Here is a 22,563-nt window from a genome sequence, read left to right as displayed (position 1 = left end):
ACCCAGGATCATAACATAACACACCCCTTGGAGAAAGAGTTTGCCCTTAAGGGCTTATGAGCTGACGCTCAACAAACTCCTTTGGGATTCGAACTCACAACGTAAGTAGTGACTCTGATACCAAATGTTAAACACTTAGAACATTTAACCCAGGATCATAACATCCATCTACCTAGTAACTCCTACTTACCCATTTTTGATTCACGAGAAATACTAGATACATTAAAAAAACTAATAACAAGATTCACACAACAAGCAATCAAGAGTTAATTTACACTTATCCCTCGGGAATTCATGAAATTATCTCCTTAAACACAAACAAGACAATTACACAAAAGCATTCTACCTAAACTTAGAAACCTACTTACCTCATGCCATTACCCTTCCTTGAGCTAATTCTCCTGATTAGGCCTCTACTAACCTCCCTTCAAGCTACATATATCATACAAAATTTTGTAACAATGCTTCCTCAATTTGTAACGAGGCATACTAACACCTGTATTTTTTGTACTGAAATTTGCTTTTCTAGTGCATTCTTTTTATAAAACTCGCCGTCGGCACTCTTCGACGTTGATTAGAGGACGAAGTCTTTTGAGGTGACAATGGCGACAGAAAGACTGTCTTAGCGTGTTTTGGATCCGATGAGATGAGAAAGAGCAGGGTGTCATCTCGCCCCAGAATCTCCGCAAGGCTATCTTTTTCTTCCATCGTTGTGTATATTGTCCTTCTCATCACTTGCTCCTTTGTTGTATTCATTTTCTCACCAAAGAAGATTGTGGATGCTGAAAAGTACCAGCTCGCTTCAGACTCAGAAGCCTCTGGAAAGGTATTAGCAGAACGATAATTCTAGATCTTCTTTTTTCTTTGATTGATGGAAATTGGCTATCTTGAGCTATCAAACAGAGTTGCCTTAGTTTATATTATCACCGGTTGTTATTCGAGGTTGTTACCAATAGATTTAAGTTTGTATCGTTTTCGTCTGTTTTGACGGTTTATGGCAATTGAAAACGCGTTGAAAACGTGATTCTTTTTAGCGGGAATCTTAAGTGCATTTTATGTTGAATTATTTTTAATATTTAAGTTTTTGGTCCCTTTTGTCTAGTTTTCTGGAATTTTGGATAGTGACTTTGCTTTTCCATCGAATATTGAAGGTGCTTTTCTTTTAAGCACGATGTTTCCTGATTATTTTTCTTGTGGAAGTTGATCGTCTCTTTCATATTTAATCAGGGATCTAGATTTCGTTTTGCGTTTTTAACACTTGGATCACAATTCAAGAATTATTAATGTTAATTGGCATTTGTTGAAATGTCGTGTAGAAAACTGGATTGTCGTTTATTATTTGTCCTTCAGGCATGTTTTAGCTCTTTCGTTCTGTAAGTACGAGCTTTATCTTGCTTTAACGTGACTATCTGCATTTCAGCCTCCTTGGCAACGGTGGCAAATTTTTATTTATTTCGGAATACATAGTTGATGAAGTCAATTGCAGTTCAGTTCATATTTCATTTTTTGTGTCTCTATTTTACATATTGTCTTTTCAGAAAATGAATTATCATGTTTTCGGTTTCACGTTTTCTACACAAAACTGCCATTCAGGATGTGTTTCATTTAAATGCTTTCAAGTGATATTTCTTGTTTGCATTGTGATGGTCTTTATCCTGGTTTATCTATCAGGTCCTGTTCTGGATCTCCACTATCTGAAATCTTTGTGAAAAATAATTAATTTTGGGGCTGTTGGCTAGAGATATTGCTGCATTTAGTGCTTGATTTGACATTGCAGATCTGTTCATGACCTATTGGATGTTGTCAAGTAAATAGGTCATAATGTCAGTATTCAGGCTTATCATCCTTTTTTCAATCTACAATTGCGCCATGATTGGAATGCTTTTCATGATCTTGAGTTTGAGTTAAATATGAAGTTCATTGTGTCAGGATATATACAGGGCAGTATACTTTCAGGAACCTCCTCCCCCTTAAATTGTCTGGGTGGAAGGAACTGCATGTGTAAAAGAGCACGATACTCCTTTATGAATATGTTAAAGTTTTCACTTTTCCATTATGAAAAAAGTTTGAAATTTATGACACTTACAATTTATTGTGCAGCTGACTGACGTGCAGCCAAGGAGTGCTCCATTCAGTTATGGCTTCCACCCCTGTACCAATCCTAGTAGTAGATATAAAGGTGTATTTCTCTACATTTCTGTATTTGTGTTAATTATAGAGCAGTTCATGTTGATCTTGCCCTTTTGCTTTGAAAGCATGCAAGGTGCGGATGTAGATAGTTGTTAAATTACTTACGCAGGGGTATTTTGGTCTTTCGTCCTTGGCACATAAGTGTCATATTGCACCAGTAGGATAGTTTTCATTTCATATGCCTATGTTTCAATTTGCGTTAGAACCTGAGTTGTATGGAGAGAGATATAGGATATTTTGTACTTAAGGATATTTTTGTCCTTTCACTAAACTCACTTAAGTGGGTATTAAAGAGGGATCAATCTTGATTTTCAAGACTGATCAACGCAACCTCCTTGCCACTTTTTTCAGACTTCTCTTCCTCTCTTCATCTTCTCCTCTTCTACCTTCATATTTCTTCCATTTTTCATCTTTTTCATGGTATCAGAGCAATAGTTTTGATTTTTGCGAGCTTCTTCTTCAGATTTTGTCTCTTTCTCACAGATCCATCAACCCTAAAGGAAGTGTTCAAGTCGACATCTTCTCTGGTAGGGGAAATCTCAAAATTTCTCTTTTTTTTTCTACTGCCATAACCTCCTTTGGTTGGTGGGTCCTGCTGCTATTTGAGCAGTTATAGTGCCCAATTGTCCCTAGGGGGACTCTTGCTTAAGCTTTTGCTTGCCTAGCTGTCTAAGCAGCTATTACTGTGCCTGCGTCATCATGCTGAATGTGTTTTATATGCTATTTTGAGATATTTGTTGGCTGTGTTTGGGGCTAATTGAAATATTTGTGCAAGACTTGAGAAGGGCATGCTCTAATTGGAAGTATGGGACCCACATGTGCTAATTTTGGAAAATTTGAAGTGTGTTTAAATTGAGTTTGGAGCTTCTCTTGATCACTTCTATAAGGTTGTTGGAGTGTTTTTAAGACTCTAAATGGTAGAATCAAGCACACAAGTTGTTGCATTTAGACATTCTGAGGCTTCTAAGAGTAAGGATTCAGGTTCTATACAAATTACTTCAATCAAATTGAATGGTTAGAATTCTGTGAATTGGTCTCAATCTGTGCTTATGTACATGAAGGCCAAAAAGAAAGGCAAAATACATCAGAGATGATCCTCCTACACCTATCACTGAAGACTAGGAAGTTGAAGATAACTAAGTCATGACTTGGTTGGTCAATAGCATGGATGCCCGATTCAATGACCAGATTTTGAGTTGTGGAACAGCCAAAGAGATGTGGGATACTATGTCTTTGATCGTATCTCAAGAGAGTAATTTGTCTCACATATATGGGCTCTATGTTCGGCATTTCAATATAAAGAGAGGTGATCAGATAGTAACAGTCTACTTCACTGAGATGAGAGGTGTTCTGCAGGAGATTAGTACATTTCATCCATTTACTACGAATGCTGGAGACATTCGCAAAAAGGAAAATCAAATACTGGTTGCTCGGTTCCTTGATGGTTTGGGATCAAAATATGATGTCACAAGGGCTTAATTTCTAGCAAATGATGATACAACTACCCTTGAACAGGTCTTTAACAGAGTTACACGGGTAGGAGTAGTGGTAGGCAAGAGTGAGAAAAATATTTTACCATTTGGTGCAACAACAACTTGCATCCATCATATAATAAGGTTGAGACTGAGGTCGTGGGAGAGACTCATCTACTCGTGGTTGTGGTCAAAGTGAGAGGGATGATAGGAGATGTATTCACTATGAAAGAACCAACCATTTTTCAGAAAAGTGTCGGGAAAATTTTTGCAAGCCAAGGCTAATTTTATAGTGAAAAACACTGGTACATCCTCCTATCGAAGTCCTCAAGACGAAATACAACAATTACTTCAGAGACTAGGTCAATTGACCACTGCTTCTACTACAACCACCACTACCATTGTGCCAGATTCCTCTACTACAACAAGTACCACGATGGCAAGTACAAGTATGACTGCATTGAATGTGTCACATTCTCCCTCCTGGATCATCAATTTAGGAGCCTCCACTCACATGTCAGGTATGAAGTCCTAGTTTCAATCAATTAATCCTTGACTATCCTATTGTCATGTGGTTTTGGCTTATGCTTCTACTTCCCCAATTCAGGGGGTGGGTACTGTTCAACCCGCTTCTAAAATGTCATTGGATTCTGTTCTGTTTGTTCTTAATTTTCCTGTTAATTTACTTTCTCTTAGTCACATCACTAAGCCCCTCAATTGTTTTGTAACATTTTTTTCCCACATCATGCGTATTTTAGGACTTGAAAACAATGAGGATGATTGGTTCAAGACATGAGAAGACGAGTTTTACGTGTTGGATGTTGTATTTACTCCAACAATTGTGGTGCTTACTGCAAAAGACTCTCCGTTTTTGTGGAACTCGAGGTTGAGGCATTCATCATAGCAAAACTTTGTCAGTCCTTTCCGTCTTTACCTGTTGATGTTTCTTTTTAATTTGAGTTTTGTCAACTGGGAAAACATCGTAGGTCTAGTTTTCTGGTTAGTTCTAATCGTAGTTCTCAGCTTTTTGAGTTAAGTCATTCTGATGTATGGGGTCCATATTTCATTTGGCTTAAAGTGTTTTGTGTCCTTTATTGATGACTTCAGCCGGGTTACTTGGTTGTATCTTTTACGAGAAAAATCTAAGGTCTTTGATGTATTTGTGAAGATTTTTAATGAAATAAAAAATCAGTTTGATGCCCGTGTTAGTATCTTTTGTACTAATAACGACCTTGAGTTGCTCAACTACCAGTTTGTATCATTTTGTGATTTACGTGGAATAATTCATCAAACTTCATGTGTTTATACTCCCCAAAAAATGAGGTTGCTGACCGTAAAAACCGACATCTCCTTGAAGTAATTCATACTTTATTATTTCATACGAATGTTCCTAAATCGTATTGGGGAGATATAGTATTAGCGTCATGTTTTTTTATTAATCGCATGCCTTCATCTGTTTTGCAAGGACAACTTCCGATGCTAATTTTAAAACTAGAATGTAAATTGTTTGATGTTGTCCCTCAGATATTTGGGTGTACTTGTTTTGTCCATTCTTTCAGTTTGTCTATGGATAAATTGTCTCCTCATGCTATCAAATGTGTCTTCCTAGGTTATTTATCTCATCAAAAGGGATACAAATATTACAATTCAATCAACAAGAAAACATATATTTTCTTCTTATGTCACATTTTTTTAGAACACCCCATATTTTACATCTTTCACAAAGCCTTAGTTTGCACCTTATATGGATAACTCAATTCCTATTGTTGTTATGGATGCATCTTCTACAAGTTCCACTCCACTTCAGGTGTATAATAGATGTTCTCATCGTCTATTGCTTGCTTTAGCACCTGCAAATTATCCAGCTTGTGAAGTCGCCTCTTAGGACTAGCCATCTTCCTCTTTCCGTACAGGTCCTATTTCATCTGACTTGGATCTTCCTATTAGTCTTTGGAAAGGTAAAAAGTTGTATACTTCTCATCTTATTTCTCATTATATATGTTTTGACTTCTAATCACATTCATACAAGTCCTTTGCTATGTTGTTGTCCTCGTCTTCTATTCTTCATTCGATGTAGGATGCCAGGACTTCACCTAAGTGGAAATGTGCTATGGATGAGGAAATGGGTGCATTGTATCTAGAAGTACATGGAGCCTTTGTGATCCACCTTCTAGGGCAATCGTTGTGGGGTGTCATTGGGTCTACACTATTAAACATAAGGCAGATGGGACCATTGAGCGGTATAAGGCCAGATTAGTAGTCAAAAGTTGTACACATACATTTGGTGTAGATGTTTTGAGATTTTCTCGCCTATTGCCCGACTTACTTCCGCCTATTGATTTTAGTAGCAATAAATCAGGGATGGCCACTTTTTCAGTTGGATGTGAAGAATGCTTTTCTATATGGGGACTTGAAAGAAGAGGTGTATGTGGAGCAACCTCCAAGGTACGTTATTCAGGGGGAGAAATCTAAAGTATGCCTGTTGAAGAAAGTTATTTATGGGCTTAAACAAAGAGCGAGAGCTTGGTTTGAGAAGTTTAGTAATGTTGTGACAAGATTTGGGTTTTATTGAAGCCAATGTAATCATTCGGTTTTTTTACTAAAGAGGAAGCAAGGTATTGTTATTTTAATTGTGTAGATGACATTATCTTGTTTGGAAGTGACTTAGAAGGAATTGAAGAAGTAAAACAATATTTGGCCGCAAAATTTCAGACCAAAGATCTAGGACAACTTAAGTATTTCTTAGCATTAAAGTAGCTCGAAGTTAAAAAGGTATCTTTCTTTCGCAACGAAAATATGTTGTTGACATGTGGAGTGAATATGGTATGTTAGGTGCTAAGGCAATGGACACCCTCATAGAAGTGAATGTTGGTCTTCATGATTTTCATAGTCTCATAGTCAAGGATAAGTCCCTATACAGATGCCTAGTTCGGAAGTTAAATCTATGCTACAATTACTAGGCTCGATATATCCTTTATAGTGGGAGTGGTGAGCCAGTTTATGGAAAACTAGAGGTTGGTACATTTAGAAGCGGTTCATAGAATCCTGAAATATTTGAAGGAGCTTCTAGAAAAGGCCTAATGCATACTCAGAATGATACGATTGATATATTGGGTTACTCTAACATAGATTATACTGGGTGCAACATGAATAGGTCTACTAATGATTTCTATTGTTATGTGAGGTAACCTAGTGAGTTGGAAGAGCAAGAAACAAGTTAGAGTGGCCAGATCTAGAGCAAAGGCTTAATACAAGGCAATGACTCACACAGTCAGCAAACTTATGTGTGTTAAGTGTGTTTTGATTGGATTTGGTTTTTCTATTCCAGAACCTATGACTATGAAGTGTGATAATCAAGTAGCTATTTTTATGAAAAGTAAACCAGTGTTCCATGAAAGAACGAAAAATATAGAGGTCGACTGTAATTTTGTTAGAGATGCTATCATTTAAGGGAAAGTAGTCACTCCATATGTGAAGTACTCAAAGAAACTTGGAGATGTGCTTACAAAACCTCTTGGAAGGAAAGAACATTTGGGATTTTGTAACAAGTTGGGATTTTTTTATATCTATTCTCCAACTTGAGGGAAGTGTTAAAATACATAGGCAGAGATATTTTGGTCTTTTTTCCTTGTCGCATAAGTGTCATATTGTACCAGCAGAATAGTTTTCATTTCATATGCCTATGTTTATTTGTGTTAGAATCTGAGTTGTATAGAGAGATATATATGGTATTTTGTACTTAAGGGTAATTTTGTCATTTTACCTAAACTCATTTAAGTGAGTATTAAAGAGGGATCAGTCTCGATTTTCGAGACTGATCAATGCAGCCTTCTTGCTGCTTTTTTCAGGCTTATCTTCCTCTCTTCATCTTCTCCTCTTTTACCTTCATATTTCTTCCATTTTTGCTTCTTTTTCAATAGTTATAAATTGACATCAATTTATTGACTTTTTTATCAGTTCCTACCGAGTCTGATCACTATATAACTGTGAGAAGTAATGGAGGACTCAACCAAATGCGTACTGGAGTAAGTTACTGCCTGCCTTTCTTTTGGTGAATCCTCTTATGCTTTTTAAGACGAACCAAACCTCTTCCTACGTACCGATGCTTTTTTTCTTCTTAAAGGATCATATATTCAAGCATGACTTTAATAGAAGGTATAAGTCTTTTTTGTTTTTTATTCTTTTTTTACCTTTATTTAAAATGAGTTTATATAATGACAAAGTGGATGTTTTTTGTCTGACTAGTATTCATAAAAAAAGAGAAGTTATGATAAAAAATAATAATTTCAATGTCACCGAAACGTTGTCTACTCTTGAAATTATAACTCTAACTTATTAATGCAGATTTCTGATATGGTTGCCATATCACGTATAATGAATGCTACCCTCGTCATACCAGAGCTGGATAAACGATCTTTCTGGAAGGACTCAAGGTTTGCTTATCTGCATTTAGGCAGTATGTTTTGGTTGTCCCAATTTGGTGTTGAATTTATATATCTGGTCTCTGTATCTCTTCTCACAACATTCAATATTTCCTTGGGCCATAGTACCTTCTCCGACGTATTTGATGAACAGCATTTCATTGCCACCCTTGAAGGAGATGTGAGGATCGTGAAGGAGCTCCCAAAAGAACTGGAATCTGCTCCACGGGCTAGGAAGCACTTCACGTCCTTGTCCAGTGCTGGCTATTATGAGGAGATGACACATTTGTGGAAGGATTATAAGGTATTGCTGCTTTGTCATGCAATGTTGGTAGGATCTGATTTTTATTGTTGTTATCCTTGTCATTCCTTTTTTTGTCCAGAGATGACTTTTGTTCTTGTTATTAGTGTTGTTGTTGTTGTTATTGTTGTTGTTGTTGTTGGTGGTGGTGGTGGTGCTGTTGTTGTTTTTAGAATCAATGGAAGTGGCCTTTTCTTTGTCAATTCCAAATTTTTAATGTTATTTTTCATTTTCCTTCTTTTAAAATGTCAGAGATGATTTTAGAGTTTCATTTTTTTCAACTTCAACAATGTGCTTTTAAAATCTTTTGAAGTCGCCTCCTATTTGTCAATTCCAAACTTGAATAAGGGGTGATGCGGAGGTGATGTTGAATACACAATAATAGTCCTCACTAGCCCAATATCCAATCTTGAGATAAACTGGAGCTTCGTTTGGAGCATTGAATTTATAGTTTGAAGTTTGTGGGCCTTCTTAGCTACAGAATGAAAGTGTCGTTTGCTTTGTACTGGTTTTCTTCACTACACAAACATTCTTATACCAGACCTAATAATCCTGCTTTTGGTACGAAATGCTGCAAACTGGTCTTTGAGCCAGTTCATCCATCATGTGAGTTGGCTTTTGGACAGAACATAGACCTGGCTTGGGCATAAAACTAAGCATGCATATCAGTAGGAAACATAAGACGTGCTTGAAACTGCTCCTGCTGTTTCATGGTCTATCATCAATCAGTTGCTCTTGTCCATAATGCAGGTGACTTTTTAGGCTTATTTCTGATACATGATGCTTTAACTGATTAAATTAAAATATTTAGATGTTGACCTTTCTGTATGTAATCTGTTAGAGGATACAAAAGTTATTAAACATTTTTTAACTTAGGCAGTAAGCTACTTAACTGGATCTTCCACTCTCACAGTTAGCTTAGGCAAAAACTTATTTGTTCCTGAAATTTGATGCAGTCTATGTGTCGCAAAGTGGTAATCATATGTTAAACCTTTTTATTTGTCATGCTTGTGCAGTTTTATATATACGCTACTTGAGCGAAGCTTCTAGTCTAGTGAATTTTCTTCCCAAAATGTAACTGAGCATGCAAACTTGTTTAGACCAAAAGGAAGAAATTATCTATTCATCGAAGTCTATGCTTCTTCTTTCATAAGGTGACACTTATGAGAAGTGTGTCAATATATCTGTTTTGCATGCTATAATCAATTTCAAATGTTTGAAAGTGTAAATGGTTATGATTTTTCACTTCATGCTAGTTCTTCTGAAACTCTTCAGTGTGTGACAGGTGATTCATGTTCCAAAATCAGATTCAAGGTTGGCCAACAATAACCTTCCCCTTGATATCCAGAGATTGCGTTGTCGTGCCTTGTATTACGCTCTTCGCTTTTCTCCTCCTATTGAGAGTTTAGGCAAGGTCTGTTTTTTGCCTGTACATCATTTCATATCGCTTGGAATCTCTTTTGTCATCTTTTACTTAGGAGATCTCTCTTAAAAGGGGGCAATCTGTTAAACTAGGATTCTGAGAAAACGTGACGGTGACACCACAGAAGCTGGTGGAGCGACTCAAATCGCACGGAAGATATATTGCTCTTCACTTACGATATGAGAAAGATATGTTATCTTTTACTGGTTGCACTTATGGCCTTACTGAAGCAGAAGCTGCAGAGCTGACTGTAATGAGGTGAGAATATAAACTTTGCAAGATCAATAATCTAAGAGTGTATATTGTGCTTCGTCTTGTCCAGCAGAGTGCAATCCTGTTCATTTGTCACCACGTGGTTATATACTTCAATTGGTATTTCCTTTCTTTTAATGGCATCATTTTTATGTTGTTTCTTCTTTTATTTTCTTCGCATTGTATTCCCTGGTTGTGGGACCCTTTGCTTCTCTCCTTAATAAATATCTCCTTCTCACTTGCATAAAAAAAAATTACGTTGTTTCTTTTGCTGAGAACTCCTGTTCTTAAAATGAATCAAGGATCTATTCTGACAATGTGAGTTTAAACTTATGTAGTTCAAGCAAAAACTTGTATGTTTCTGAAATTTGTTGCTAGTGGCAACCGTCTCTTAAACTTTGAACTTGTCTTACATAAGCAATTTTGTCTGTAAGCTACTTGAGTGGAGCTTCTAGTCCAGTGAATTTTTTAGTTCCCAAAATGTTAATTGAGCTTGGAACTTTTGACCAAAATGAAGAGATAACACCACAAGTGTAAATAATGTAGTATAAGTGCAGTTTGTTCTTACACCAGTCTGTGGCTGTCCACCTTAAACTTATGGATACCCATGATATTTCAGACACCAGGGGACTTGTTTTCAAAGTGAATCCAGTTGGAGCATTGATAGTGCACTAATGTTGGGTGTCATGGAGTAGTTTTACTTTAGCTCAAGTATTGACATTTGACCATTCTGACCATTCTGACCATTACTTTTGCTTTCTGTCACAGTCACTATAAGTTTAATCGTATATCTAATTTGTTGGTAACCACCCAGTGGTATGGAATGCCAATTTGATCGGTTACACTCGGACAACTGCCCATTACTTTCCCTGTTGGTGTTATGAGTCCCAAGTATTATTTATGGATGGCTAAGCAACTAGATTCTTGCCTCATTCTCTTTTCTGCTCATGAATGTGATGAAATATTCTGCTTGATAATGTGTTATGGATTAATGACCACTATGTTTTTTATGACAGGGAGAAAACAAACCACTGGAAAATGAAGAAAATTAACTCAACAGAACAACGGATTGGCGGAAATTGCCCACTTACTCCCAAAGAGGTTGGCATCTATCTGAGGGCTTTAGGCTATCCTCGATCCATTTGGATTTACATTGCAGCGGGAGAAATATTTGGTGGTGATATTCACCTTTCTGAGCTCAGATCTTATTTTCCAAATTTGGTTTTCAAGGTTAGTTCATAATCCGGTAATTTCTAATGTTTGTTGATAAAACTATGTGCCTCTGCACAGGAACAGAACTATCAATAGCAAATGATCTCATGGGAGGGCATATTTGACTAAATTTAAGATGATGTGAATAATTCTCTGAGCTACAGGACATATAATTTCTTTTTTTGTAGCTAGACTGATAATCTGGAGGGTGAGTCCTGAAATCTCTGTATGATGAATACGGTTTGTTGATTGATTGCAGGAGACACTGGCAAAACCTGAAGAACTTGAGACTTTTTCCAATCATGCATCTCAATCGGCGGCATTAGATTATATCGTTTGTCTTGAGAGTGATGTGTTTATTCCTTCATATTCGGGCAATATGGCAAGAGCTGTTGAGGGGCATCGGAGATTCTTAGGCCATCAAAAGACTATCACCCCTGATAGGTATTCCCTTCTCATCTTTTGCTTCTCCTGTTTTATTTAACTATATTTATTCTTTGTATTAGTCAAAATCGAAAATTAATTTCTTTGCGTGATCTTTTATTTATTTATTTTCTGTTTTTTTTGTCTATTTATCTATTTATCTTTTCCACTATTAGATATTTGAGTTCAAGTAAATTGAGGTAAGGGGGCGTGTGCAGCGCAAGCATTATATGAAATAGTTTGTGTTAATTGATTATGGTAATTAGGACTGATGCCCTACAGTTGCTGTGTTTCACGATAATTGAGGCCAATGCCATACAGATGCCCAGTTGAACACTGGCACCACTGGCACCACTGGCATCGCATGGTTCAGGCCTCTTGAGTGCTGCATTAGGGTTCATATTACAGCAGTAACAATCACTTGAACAAATTTTCTTGTTGTTGAAATGTAAAAAACTCTAGCCCAAAGATACTGCTGCAGCATATTGAAGCTCCAGCTTTTCAGCATGGAAAGGGGTTTATGAGTCCACAACCATAGCAAGATACTCGTCAACGTGTCTGTAAAAACATAGGAAATAGGAGAATAATGAAGATAGGTGGAAAGGAGAGAAGTGAGACTGAAAGAGAGCCTTGAGAAGGCTCTCGTTAGGTCTGTAACCAATCCTTCTTTCTTCTTATTGGTTTGAGGTATAATTATAGAATTACCCCGCTTAAACATAACTCTTTATAACTTGCGAACCGCACCTTCAAACAACATAAAAACTACACCTTGGACTCATCCCAACATTCTAAACATGACAATACTCTCACCGAAGTACACAAACGATGTAAAATGACAAAAATACCCTTACACTTCATTTAATGCTCCCCCTCAAACTGGAACATATATGTCTAAAAGCCCCAATTTGTTACAAAATGGCCCAAACTCACGTCTACCCAAGGTTTTCAGTAAAGATATCACTAACTTGATCACTAGATGGGATATAAGGGGTAACAATTTCTTTTCTCATTACTATGTCTCGAATGAAGTGGCATTCGACCTCTATATGTTTGATTCTCTCATGAAACACTGGATTGTTTGCAATCAAAATAACAACTTGGTTATCACAATACATGCTCATAGGTTTTACGACTTGTAAATTTAACTCGTGAAGAACGTATCTAACCCACATCAACTCACTTACAATATGAGTCATAGCTCTATACTTAGTTTTTGCACTAGAACGAACCACCACATTTTACTTTTTGCTCTTTTAGCTTACCAAATTTCCTCTTACAAACATGCAATAACAATTTGTGGACTTCCTATGAAGGTTGGATCTAGCATAGTTTGCATCTGAAAAGACTCTTATCTTTAAATGATTATAAGGTTAAAAAAACAATCATTTCCAATTGACTTTTTTAAGTATCTCAATATCCTCTGAACAACATCCAAATGAATTTTGCATGGACATTCCATTACTCACCACACGTAAATGAGATATCTGGACAAGTAACTGTGGCATAAATCAACTTCCCACTAACCTTCGCTACATTGTTTCGTCTTTAAGTTCATCACTGCTTTCCTCATGAAGATCATTGCCAACTTCCATAGGTGTCTCTACCAATTTCGCTCCTAATAAGCCATACTCATGTAACATATCAATAACGTACTTCCTTGTGTTGAGACAACACCCATTTTGCTTCTAGCAATTTCTATCCAAAGGAAGTATTTTAAAGAACCCAGATACTTTGTCTAGAAATGTTTAGCAAGGTGCTCCTTTACTGCATCAATTCCTTTCGTATCACTCTCTAACAAGATGATATCATCAATCATGATATCATCAATATAAACAAGTAATACTACAATTTTCAAAGGGTCACTACATAACAAAAAGAGATTGATCAAAATGGCTTCGAGTGAACCCAAATTACATTACTACCTGGCTGAACTTTTCAAACCGTAGGCTAGGACTTTGTTTGAGTCCATAAATTGCCTTCTTTAATCTGAACACATTCCAAGTCTCCTCTTAAGCAACATACTCATGGGGTTGTTCCATTTAAACCTCTTCTTCTAAATCTCCATGTAAGAAGGCATTTTTAATATCCAACTGATACAAGGGTCATCCCTAATTAATTGCAACAGATATAAGAATGCGGGTAGAGGTCTCAAAAACATCTATGCCATAGGTTTGAGTATACCCCTTGGCCACCAATCTAGTTTTATATATGTCAATAAACCATCCTCTCTATACTTCACAGTTTTGTAGCACTAGAAGGTGGATCACATAAACTTCATGTACCTCTATCATGTAGTGTCTCCATCTCAACATCCATAGCACACTTCCACTGAGGAGACAAGATAGCATCCTACACTGAAGAAGGAATGGTACAAGAAGACAAAGACATAGCAAATTGTTTGTACTGTTTTCGACAAAGAACCAGAGCTCACTTAATGAGACAACGAATCTCTAGTGGACATGCATACACCCTTACAAAGAGCAATGCGGAGATCTAAATTAGTTACCTCAGAAGTTGCAGACGAAGAGGATCTTGGAATAGGCGAGATAGAGGGAACCTTGACTGGTGTCCGAATAGTTTTTCGTCATTGATATACCTATAATGACTTTGGTGCAGTAATAGATGGTGGCTGGCCAATATCATTTTTCACTTGAGTTGGAGCAACTATACCTATATCTACAAGAGATGGACTTGACTCCTTGTTAGAGATAGAGAAAAAAAGAACATCCTCATAGAATGTCACATCGGCATATACAAATGTCTTTCTAGTGGGATGGGAAAAAATATTTGTATCCCTTCTTTGTACGAGAATAACCTAGAAAAAAACACTTGATTGCATGAGGAGACAATTTATCAGCAACAAAACTAACACGTGAGTAAAATAGACACATCCAAAAGTACGAGGACAGAGGGGAAACAAGGTAGCCGATGGATTTAGTATTTGGACCGGAATTTTGCCCACAAGTACTAAAGAAGACATCCTATTTATAAGAAAATAGGCAGTAAGCACTACATCACCACAATATGACTTGGGAATAGCATTGTTGTCGCAACTTCTAGAAGATGACGATTTTTTCACTCGGCCATTCCATTTTGTTGTGGAGTGACAACACATGAAGACTAATGAAGAATCCCATGATTCTGAAAAAACGATATCAAATTTCTGATTTATCAATTCCAATCCATTATCAGTACGAAAAATACGAAGAGATGCATCAAATTGATTTTTCTTTATAAATTTTTTGAAATACATTAAACACTTCAAATTTCTCTCGTAGGGGATACAACCTAGTAGTACGACTAAAGTCATCAATAAAAGAAGCAAAATATTTATACCCAAAACCACTAAAAATTGGACAAAGTCCCTATACATCAAAATGAACTATCTCAGACAAACTATTACTGTTTGTTTGACTCAAAGAAAATGAAGTCTAATGATGTTTTCCCACTTGACACGACTCACACTGAAACGATAAACATGATAGCAATTCAAGAAATAGCTAAACCAATTTTGTTGGAGAAGGATGCCTAACCTGGAAGGGTGAAATTGCAAAATGTAGAACAAACGGAATCTATTTTCGTGAACTTTCCAAATGATATATAGTCCTCTCTCACGCACGAAGCCAATCATCCTCCTCGTCGTGAGATCGTGAAATACACAATGAGTAGGATAGAAAATCACTGAGCAATTCATAAACTTTGTGAGTTGACTAACTGACAAAAAATTAAGAGGAAACTTAGGAACGAATAAATACAGATTTAAATGACAAGAATGGTGTAGGTTAAACATTGCCTACTCCGTGAATAGAAGAGACAAACCAATCAACAAGCGTAACATGTTTATAAATAGAAGACTCACTCAAATCAGTGAATAAGGATCACATCCCTGACATATGGTATGAAGCACTTGAGTCAATAACCCAGGAAGACATAGAACGCATGTGCAAGGCAGATGTACCTGAATTGGCAAGAGTAGTTGTAGGAAGTGTAGGCTGAGCTACATTCATCGAGGAGCTGGATGTTCAAGTCAACTAAGCAATGCGCTAGGCAAGCTGCTGCAATTTATCAAGGGCACCAAGTAGTATACCCATTGCTCTATTCGAAGAGGGCTCAATGTTGTCCTGAATAGAAGAGTTAGCGAATGCAAGCTTATCAAACTTGTTCCAGTATTTATCTAAAAAATGATTGGTACGTCCACTATGAACACACTTTTTGTCACCTTTACCATCACTTTGACTTCTCCCTCTACTTGAGCTATCACGACCTCTGCCTCTACCACTTCCACTATAGTCTTGCACAGATTGTAATTGTCTTTGAGTGTTAAGTGCAATTCCATCAACATCTTTAACTTCTTTGTTATCTGTGGGTGTAATTGTTGTCTTTGCACACATAACACTAAAGGCTTTAGAGAGTGATGGGATGTCATCCGAGGCAAGTAACTGAGCTCGAATTACGTCAAATTTTGGTCCTAAGCCATTTAAAATTTTAGCTACAAGTATTTGCCCTTGTTTTTTCTCAAGCTCTTTTTCATCTATGGTGAAAGGATAAATAATACTAATTTCCTACAAGATACTTTGCAACTTACTGATAGTAGTCAGTAACGTTTAGCATATAGCTCATACACCCTAGACAAATTACTTTCCTGTCAATCTAAAACTTCTGAAGACATCTACATTTCCTTGGTTATCTCACAGTTCATGATCTGACTCTTCACTTTGGACTCTATATTATTGAGTAACCAGTTCATAACCTGGCTATCCTCAACTTCCCAATCATTTGTAATAAGAACTGGTAGATCATCTCTAATGAATTTTGACTTCTGTTTGGCCTTAAGATAAGTGCTGACTTAAACCAACTAAGATAATTTTGACCATTCAACTTGTCTATAGTGACCAGAATAAGTATTTTTCCCTTGTAGAACTTCCAAATGCTCTTGTGGGAGTGATTATCTCACCAAAATCAGCCATAAATAATACATAACAGCTAACACAATAAAAAAATTAAAGTCACCAGATGCCTGTGCAGGCTATAAGGGCCCCACCTCAATTATTAGGGATTTGATAAGAAACTCAAATTTCAACCAGTAATATGTACAACATCTTTAAAAAGAGTAATTGCAGCCTTAAACCACCAAAAATTGCAAGAAATTGGTTGACTCCAGCTTCCCTGAAGATGATGCAGGAACCAAATGCAAGGTTAGCATAATTCAAATGAGACAATCCCAAGTCAAAACCCTTTTGGGATACTAATTAGGATTAGAACTGCTCAATTGGCTGCAAGGACAATCATCCCTAGGGTTATGGCATAGAAAGAAACAAGAAAAATCAAAATTTACCCCCAGTCAGTAGCAAATTCTGAAATCCCCTTCTCTGAAGAGTTTCTGCATTAAAAAAAGGTAGGAATATTTCATGGGCTCAAAATCAGGACTCTACTGCTCTAGTATCATAAAAAAGAAATAGAAAATAGGAGAATAACGAAGAGAGGAGGAAAGAAGGAGAGAAGAGAGACTGAAAGAGAGCCTTGAGCAGGCTCTCGTCAGGTCCGCACATAACCTCTCGTCTTCTTATTAACTTAAGTGGTTTGATGTATAATTATAGAATTACGCCTCTTGAACATAACTCCTTATAACTTCCTAACCATACCTCCAAACAACATAAAAACTAGACCATAGACTCATCCTGACATTTTAAACATGACAGTGCTATCATCGAAGTACATAAGCAATATAAAATGACAAAAATACCTGCACACTACATTTAATAGTTTCCATCCTTTCGTTTATCACAACCTGCCAAAATGGCTCCAAAACGAACACAAAGGTGGGTGCTGCATTCATAATAGATCGGTAACCATGTATTAGGGGCATAATCAGAGATTTGAGCAATAAGGAAAAATAGAATGTTATTTTCAATGCCATGGGATATTATTGACTTACTATTGTTTCTGAAAACATCAAAGAAGTAGTTAAGTAGGAGGAGGAAGAAGGAGAAAAGAAGAAGAGGCAAGAGAGAGAAAGGAGTGCGTTGAACCAGAACTCTGTCAGGGCTGGAAATCGTGCCCTATCTGTTTAAATATATTACTTAAGTGAAAAAGATACGAAAGTATAATAATGCCCTTTATTTCATTAAACCCAATAACTTTCTAAATACTTTTTTTTGGAATATGAACTCCTATCATGATGCCTATCTTAGTGTAACACTTATAGCTACACCTACAAATCGAAATGAGAAAAATGCCCTTATACATGTATTTCAGCAGTTTCAAAAGTAAATGTTTTGCTGTTGGACTCGTATATAGCTATGAACTGGACCTCCTAATACAAGAAAAACGGAACCCTTTCCCTGTGCAAAATAAATTTTGTAGCAGAGTGCACGTGTTTCTTTTTTTAAGATATCTTGATCATAGTCTAGCTGTCAGAACCTCTATGCAGGTACAAAGAGGTAAAGGTGAATCAATCTATCTCACTATTTATATGCCAAACAGGTCCTCTGCAGTAGTGTTGGTAGTCAATTTATGAGTGCTCCTAGACCAACTGATTGATAAACTGTTTAAAGAGAATTTCCCTTAGAAAATTACCATTCTTTGTCTTATCCAAGAATGCACTTGCAATTACTTTTACAAAGCCTCATGATGACAGTCTGATCAGAAATATATGTCAGGCTGAAGATACTTAACTTTCCTGGCTTCAGCTGGAGTGCCAAAGTTCAATACTGATTTTTCTTTTTTATTTTAAATAAAATTGGCAGTGTAGTTTCTTCTTATTTTCATCTTTTGTAAAGGGCATTATAGTACAAAATACACAATTTTTTTAATACCTAATAAAGAAAAAAAAAAAAAAAGCAGAAAGTGTTTGGCAAATCTTCTTGATGCATTTACATTTCATACTACCCCCCATACCCTTGTCTTTTCTTGTTTTCTCATAGATTCACAATGCTTAAGTTAGGGAGAATGGACACATTTTTTGAAACATTAATTTGTGTTAGAAGTGGTGAACAAATAAATTTTGCTTTGATGTTTGGGTAAGAAATATTTCTCTTGTAGATGCCTTTTCGGTTGGATGTTTGGGTAAGAGATATCTCTCTTATAAATGCTTTCCCACTATATATGAAGTTGTTTAGTGTTCCACAAAGTTGGTACTTAAAAACTTCAGAAGAGCTATATTTAATGATGCTTTTGAAGCTTCTCATCTTTGAAGCTTAGTTAATAAATTATGTATGAGGGGTGAAAGAGAGGAACTTTGATTTTGATGTGAAGCTCTGGAAGCTCAATGGTTGCACCTTATGTTCTCTTATTCATCTTATGGCAGCAAATTTTTGAAAATTTTGGAGCTGTTTTCCTCTCCTTTCATGAAGAAGGTTGGTGGAGCTCTCATGAAACTTGCAATTCCAGCTTAAAGTATATTTTCAGAGCCCAACATAAGAATCTATTTTTCAGCAGAGTGCCATAGAAGAATATGATGGAAAGCCATTTAGCCTGTAGTGTAATTGGAAGGGCTTTTCATTTTATACTTGTTAATAGTCTGGCCAGTTGAATTGTCCATGTAATTTGTGTATAGTGGCTTGTATGTTTATTCCGGGTTAGAAGCAATACATCAGTGGTCACCAACTGATCCTGGTGCCCTCAAGCTTAATGTGATGGAATCTCAAGAAGAGTATGGGGTTGCAGGTGGAGAGGCCAAGGGGGTACTAATTTTGATAACAAAGGATCTTAGTCTTCCTGTTCTTGTGGTCATTGTTAAGGAGGCAGAATCAAGAGCTTTTCTCAAGGGACGAGAGCAATTGTTAACTCCCCTGGGCTCTTGATGGCTAGAAGGACTGTGACCTTCACTAGTGAGTTCTTGTATTCTTTGAGAGATTGAGGATCTATCTACTTCCATACTGATATCCTGGCAGTGCATCCACGGTGTGCCATGGCATGCTCTTCATCTGGGAGCTTAAGTTATTCTGCCTTGCTACACACTTGGACTTATTTAATAGGTCTCAGTCCTCACACCTTTTTTTTTTGAATAATGATGTATAAACTATTAAATAGAGGGAGAAGAATACAAACCTAACTACGTGGGCCTTCCTCCACAACAAGGCATTGGAGTAAAACACCCAACTTAGCCTGAGTGTCTGCCAAATGATTGGCAGATCTAGGGATGTGTTTCCAAATACAGTTTAGAAAAGAAATTAAATTACATATATCGAAATACATATCCCAATGTTGAGAGGGAGGAAGGGTTGACTTTGCACACCAGTCTATGAAAATTTTAGAATTGCCTATGATTAGGAGGGGCTTGCGAGACGACTTTGGAAGATCTAAAGCCCATTGAGTAATCCAGAGAGTTCCGCAGTGGAGTCGGAGACTCCAAGTGGTCCAGCAAAGGACAAAAGGAGAACCATTTTCATCATGGATAACTCCGCCATAGCCCACAAGACCGGGACAACCAAAAGCGCTACCATCAAAGTTTAGTTTGTAGTGGCCCGCCAGTGGGGGAGCCCAGATTATGGCCCCTTGAAATTTCTGTTCCCTGCTGCTTAAAAGCTTCATTGTTTGATGGTAAGGTTTATTTACTTGACAACATTTGTAGCACCGACATAATGGGAATGTTCTGATAATGATCTTTTGTGTGTTTGGATGTGCTTTTTTTTTCCCCTGTCATAATGATGACCCTCTCGAAACTGATCCAGATTCTTTCTGAAAAAAAGATCACACTGATATCAATATTGGCCAAAAGTGATTTTGTGGATTAGCTCAAGCACCGTACTGGGTTATCTAGTCCCATGAGTACTTCGCTATGGGGAACATGGATACAGTCAATACTCCACAAAATTTAAAGAAAACTAGGCTGGAATAAATATATGAAAATTGTCCATGCACTTCTTAGTTAGCCGTGAAGTATCTTTTGTTAATGGCCCAAGAATGCTTACTGGACGGGATGTCATCATCTGTACTTCAAATTTTACTTTGGTCTTGGCAAGGAGTGTATATAATCAATTAAATCATACTCATTCATCCTCGTAGGAAAGGCCTGGTGGAAATCTTTGACATGATGAAAAGAGGAGAGCTACAGGAAGGATCATCATTATCACTGCTCATCAGTCAAATGCACAAAGACAGGTATCTCTTTTCACTTTATTGATAATAGCTCTTCCTACTGAAATGAATATCAATCTGCATTGTTCTCTCTAACACAAAAACTAAATAAATAAATGAAAATAAAAATATATGAAAAAAACTGGGCTGGTCTTATCATATCAATGAAGTGCAATGATTCCATCTACAGACAAAGGATTCAAAATAGGTCCAGACCCTTATTGCTTACGAATCGAGTCATTTGGTTGAACTGGTTCGTGAAATGTTTCTGAGACAGCTTATAATTTGGTGGTAGGAAATCAAAAAACCTGTTAAAATAGTGTTGACTAGTATGCATTTAACTTTATCTTAAATTTTATATGAATCTCCTGAATGCAGCTTATATACATTAGAGATAAAATGACTTCATCCAAATTCTTATCCTAACACCTGTAAACCTGTTTGTTATGATTGTACTGCATATTGGTTGGTACCATGAACTAGGCAACAGTGACCCAACAATGTCAGTCAGCCTTTCTAGAAATTTCATACGTCTGCCTGTTTATCTTCTCAAGCTCAAATTTCCGTAACCAACATTCGAAAAAAAAAAAAAAAACCAAAAAAACCAAACAACCATTCACACTTCTTTTGCAATTTGACAGACAAGGTGCTCCAAGGAAAAGGCTGGGTTCCCTGCCTGGAGTTAAGGGCCGAGGACGGCTAAGGACAGAAGAATCATTCTATGAGAACCCATATCCTGAATGCATCTGTAGTTCCAAATACCATGCCGAGATCACATGAGAATTCGCTTGCAGGTTTTGTTTCTTTCTATTTCTTATGCTTCGATTGGGGATAAGAGTCTATGGATTAACCAGGTTTGATGTGTCACTAGATGTGGCAGAAGCGTAACTGAAGTTTCTCTTGTCATTGTAAAACTAGGGCTGTCTTTTGTGTTGCTCTCCTTGGTTTACTTTTCTAAGCAAGTAGTTAGTACCTTTAATGGATTATTATCAAGAAGCAGCAGGGTGAATTTTGTTTGGATTATTTTGTAGCACAGATTATTCTCATTCATTTAGTTTGTTGAGTTAATGAGATTCAAGAAATTGCTATACCTAGGCAGCATTGAATTTTTTTAGGAAACTGTTAAACTGAGGTTGCTACATAAATGTGAAGTGGGAAGCAAGTAGTGCTGGATTTGCTGCGTGAGGAGTTTGCACTCTGCAGGCACCCAACTCTTTTCGGAGCCGTTTTGTGGTCACTTCTGGCTGTATAGTCGCCATTAGTATAGGGAATGCTTCCCTTTGTGCTAATCGGATAGGGGGAAACCCCTTTTTAAGCTAACAACTCTATTTTGGTAGGGTAAAATTACTTCTTTTAAAGTGATTTCTATTTTATGTCAAACAAGAATGATTACTAGAGCGAAAGTCTCTCCTAAGCACTCTTTTCACTTCAAATCATCTATAAAGAACAAATTTGCAATTAAAAAGCTCATCAATCTCTATCTAATTTTCTTCTCCCTGCTCTCTTCTTCCGCTTTCATCTATTATATCTCTTTTAGCCTCTATTCTTTCCGGGCTTCTTAGAGTAGCAAGCAATGATTTGTTACCCTTTTTCTGTTGTTGTAGAAAACTTGAATGAGTGCTTAGGAGTTCATTAAATTTATCACAGTAGGAGATGGAGTTCTAGCGAAGACCAGGATCTTCATTAGATTGCCAATAGGTTCTCTAATATAAGAAGCCTCATAAGATAATTTTGCTTGTTGGTTAGGGTTTTCCGACTTTGAACTCAATTGAATCCAGTTCAACCAATTTT

General features: G+C 36.9%; 1 protein-coding gene across 1 annotated transcript; it reads left to right on the top strand.

Annotated features, from left to right (window-relative positions):
* The first annotated feature begins 505 nt into the window (after positions 1-505).
* On the top strand, positions 506-21,987 carry LOC137945226 (O-fucosyltransferase 38). The gene is made up of 11 exons (XM_068791003.1): positions 506-826; positions 2,101-2,179; positions 7,620-7,687; positions 8,007-8,095; positions 8,210-8,387; positions 9,670-9,798; positions 9,932-10,065; positions 11,076-11,289; positions 11,531-11,715; positions 20,701-20,796; positions 21,414-21,987. Exons 1-11 carry the CDS (start codon positions 647-649, stop codon positions 21,550-21,552), a joined length of 1,491 nt encoding a protein of 496 aa, XP_068647104.1. The 5' UTR covers positions 506-646; the 3' UTR covers positions 21,553-21,987.
* Positions 21,988-22,563: the final 576 nt, after the last annotated feature.

This window comes from Aristolochia californica, unplaced genomic scaffold (genome assembly GCF_029961685.1).
Source record: "Aristolochia californica isolate CCGP_79_NKW_82.1479 unplaced genomic scaffold, dmAriCali1.0.hap1 SCAF_12, whole genome shotgun sequence".
Taxonomy (NCBI): Eukaryota; Viridiplantae; Streptophyta; class Magnoliopsida; order Piperales; family Aristolochiaceae; genus Aristolochia; species Aristolochia californica.
This window is presented reverse-complemented; position numbering and strand designations above follow the sequence as displayed.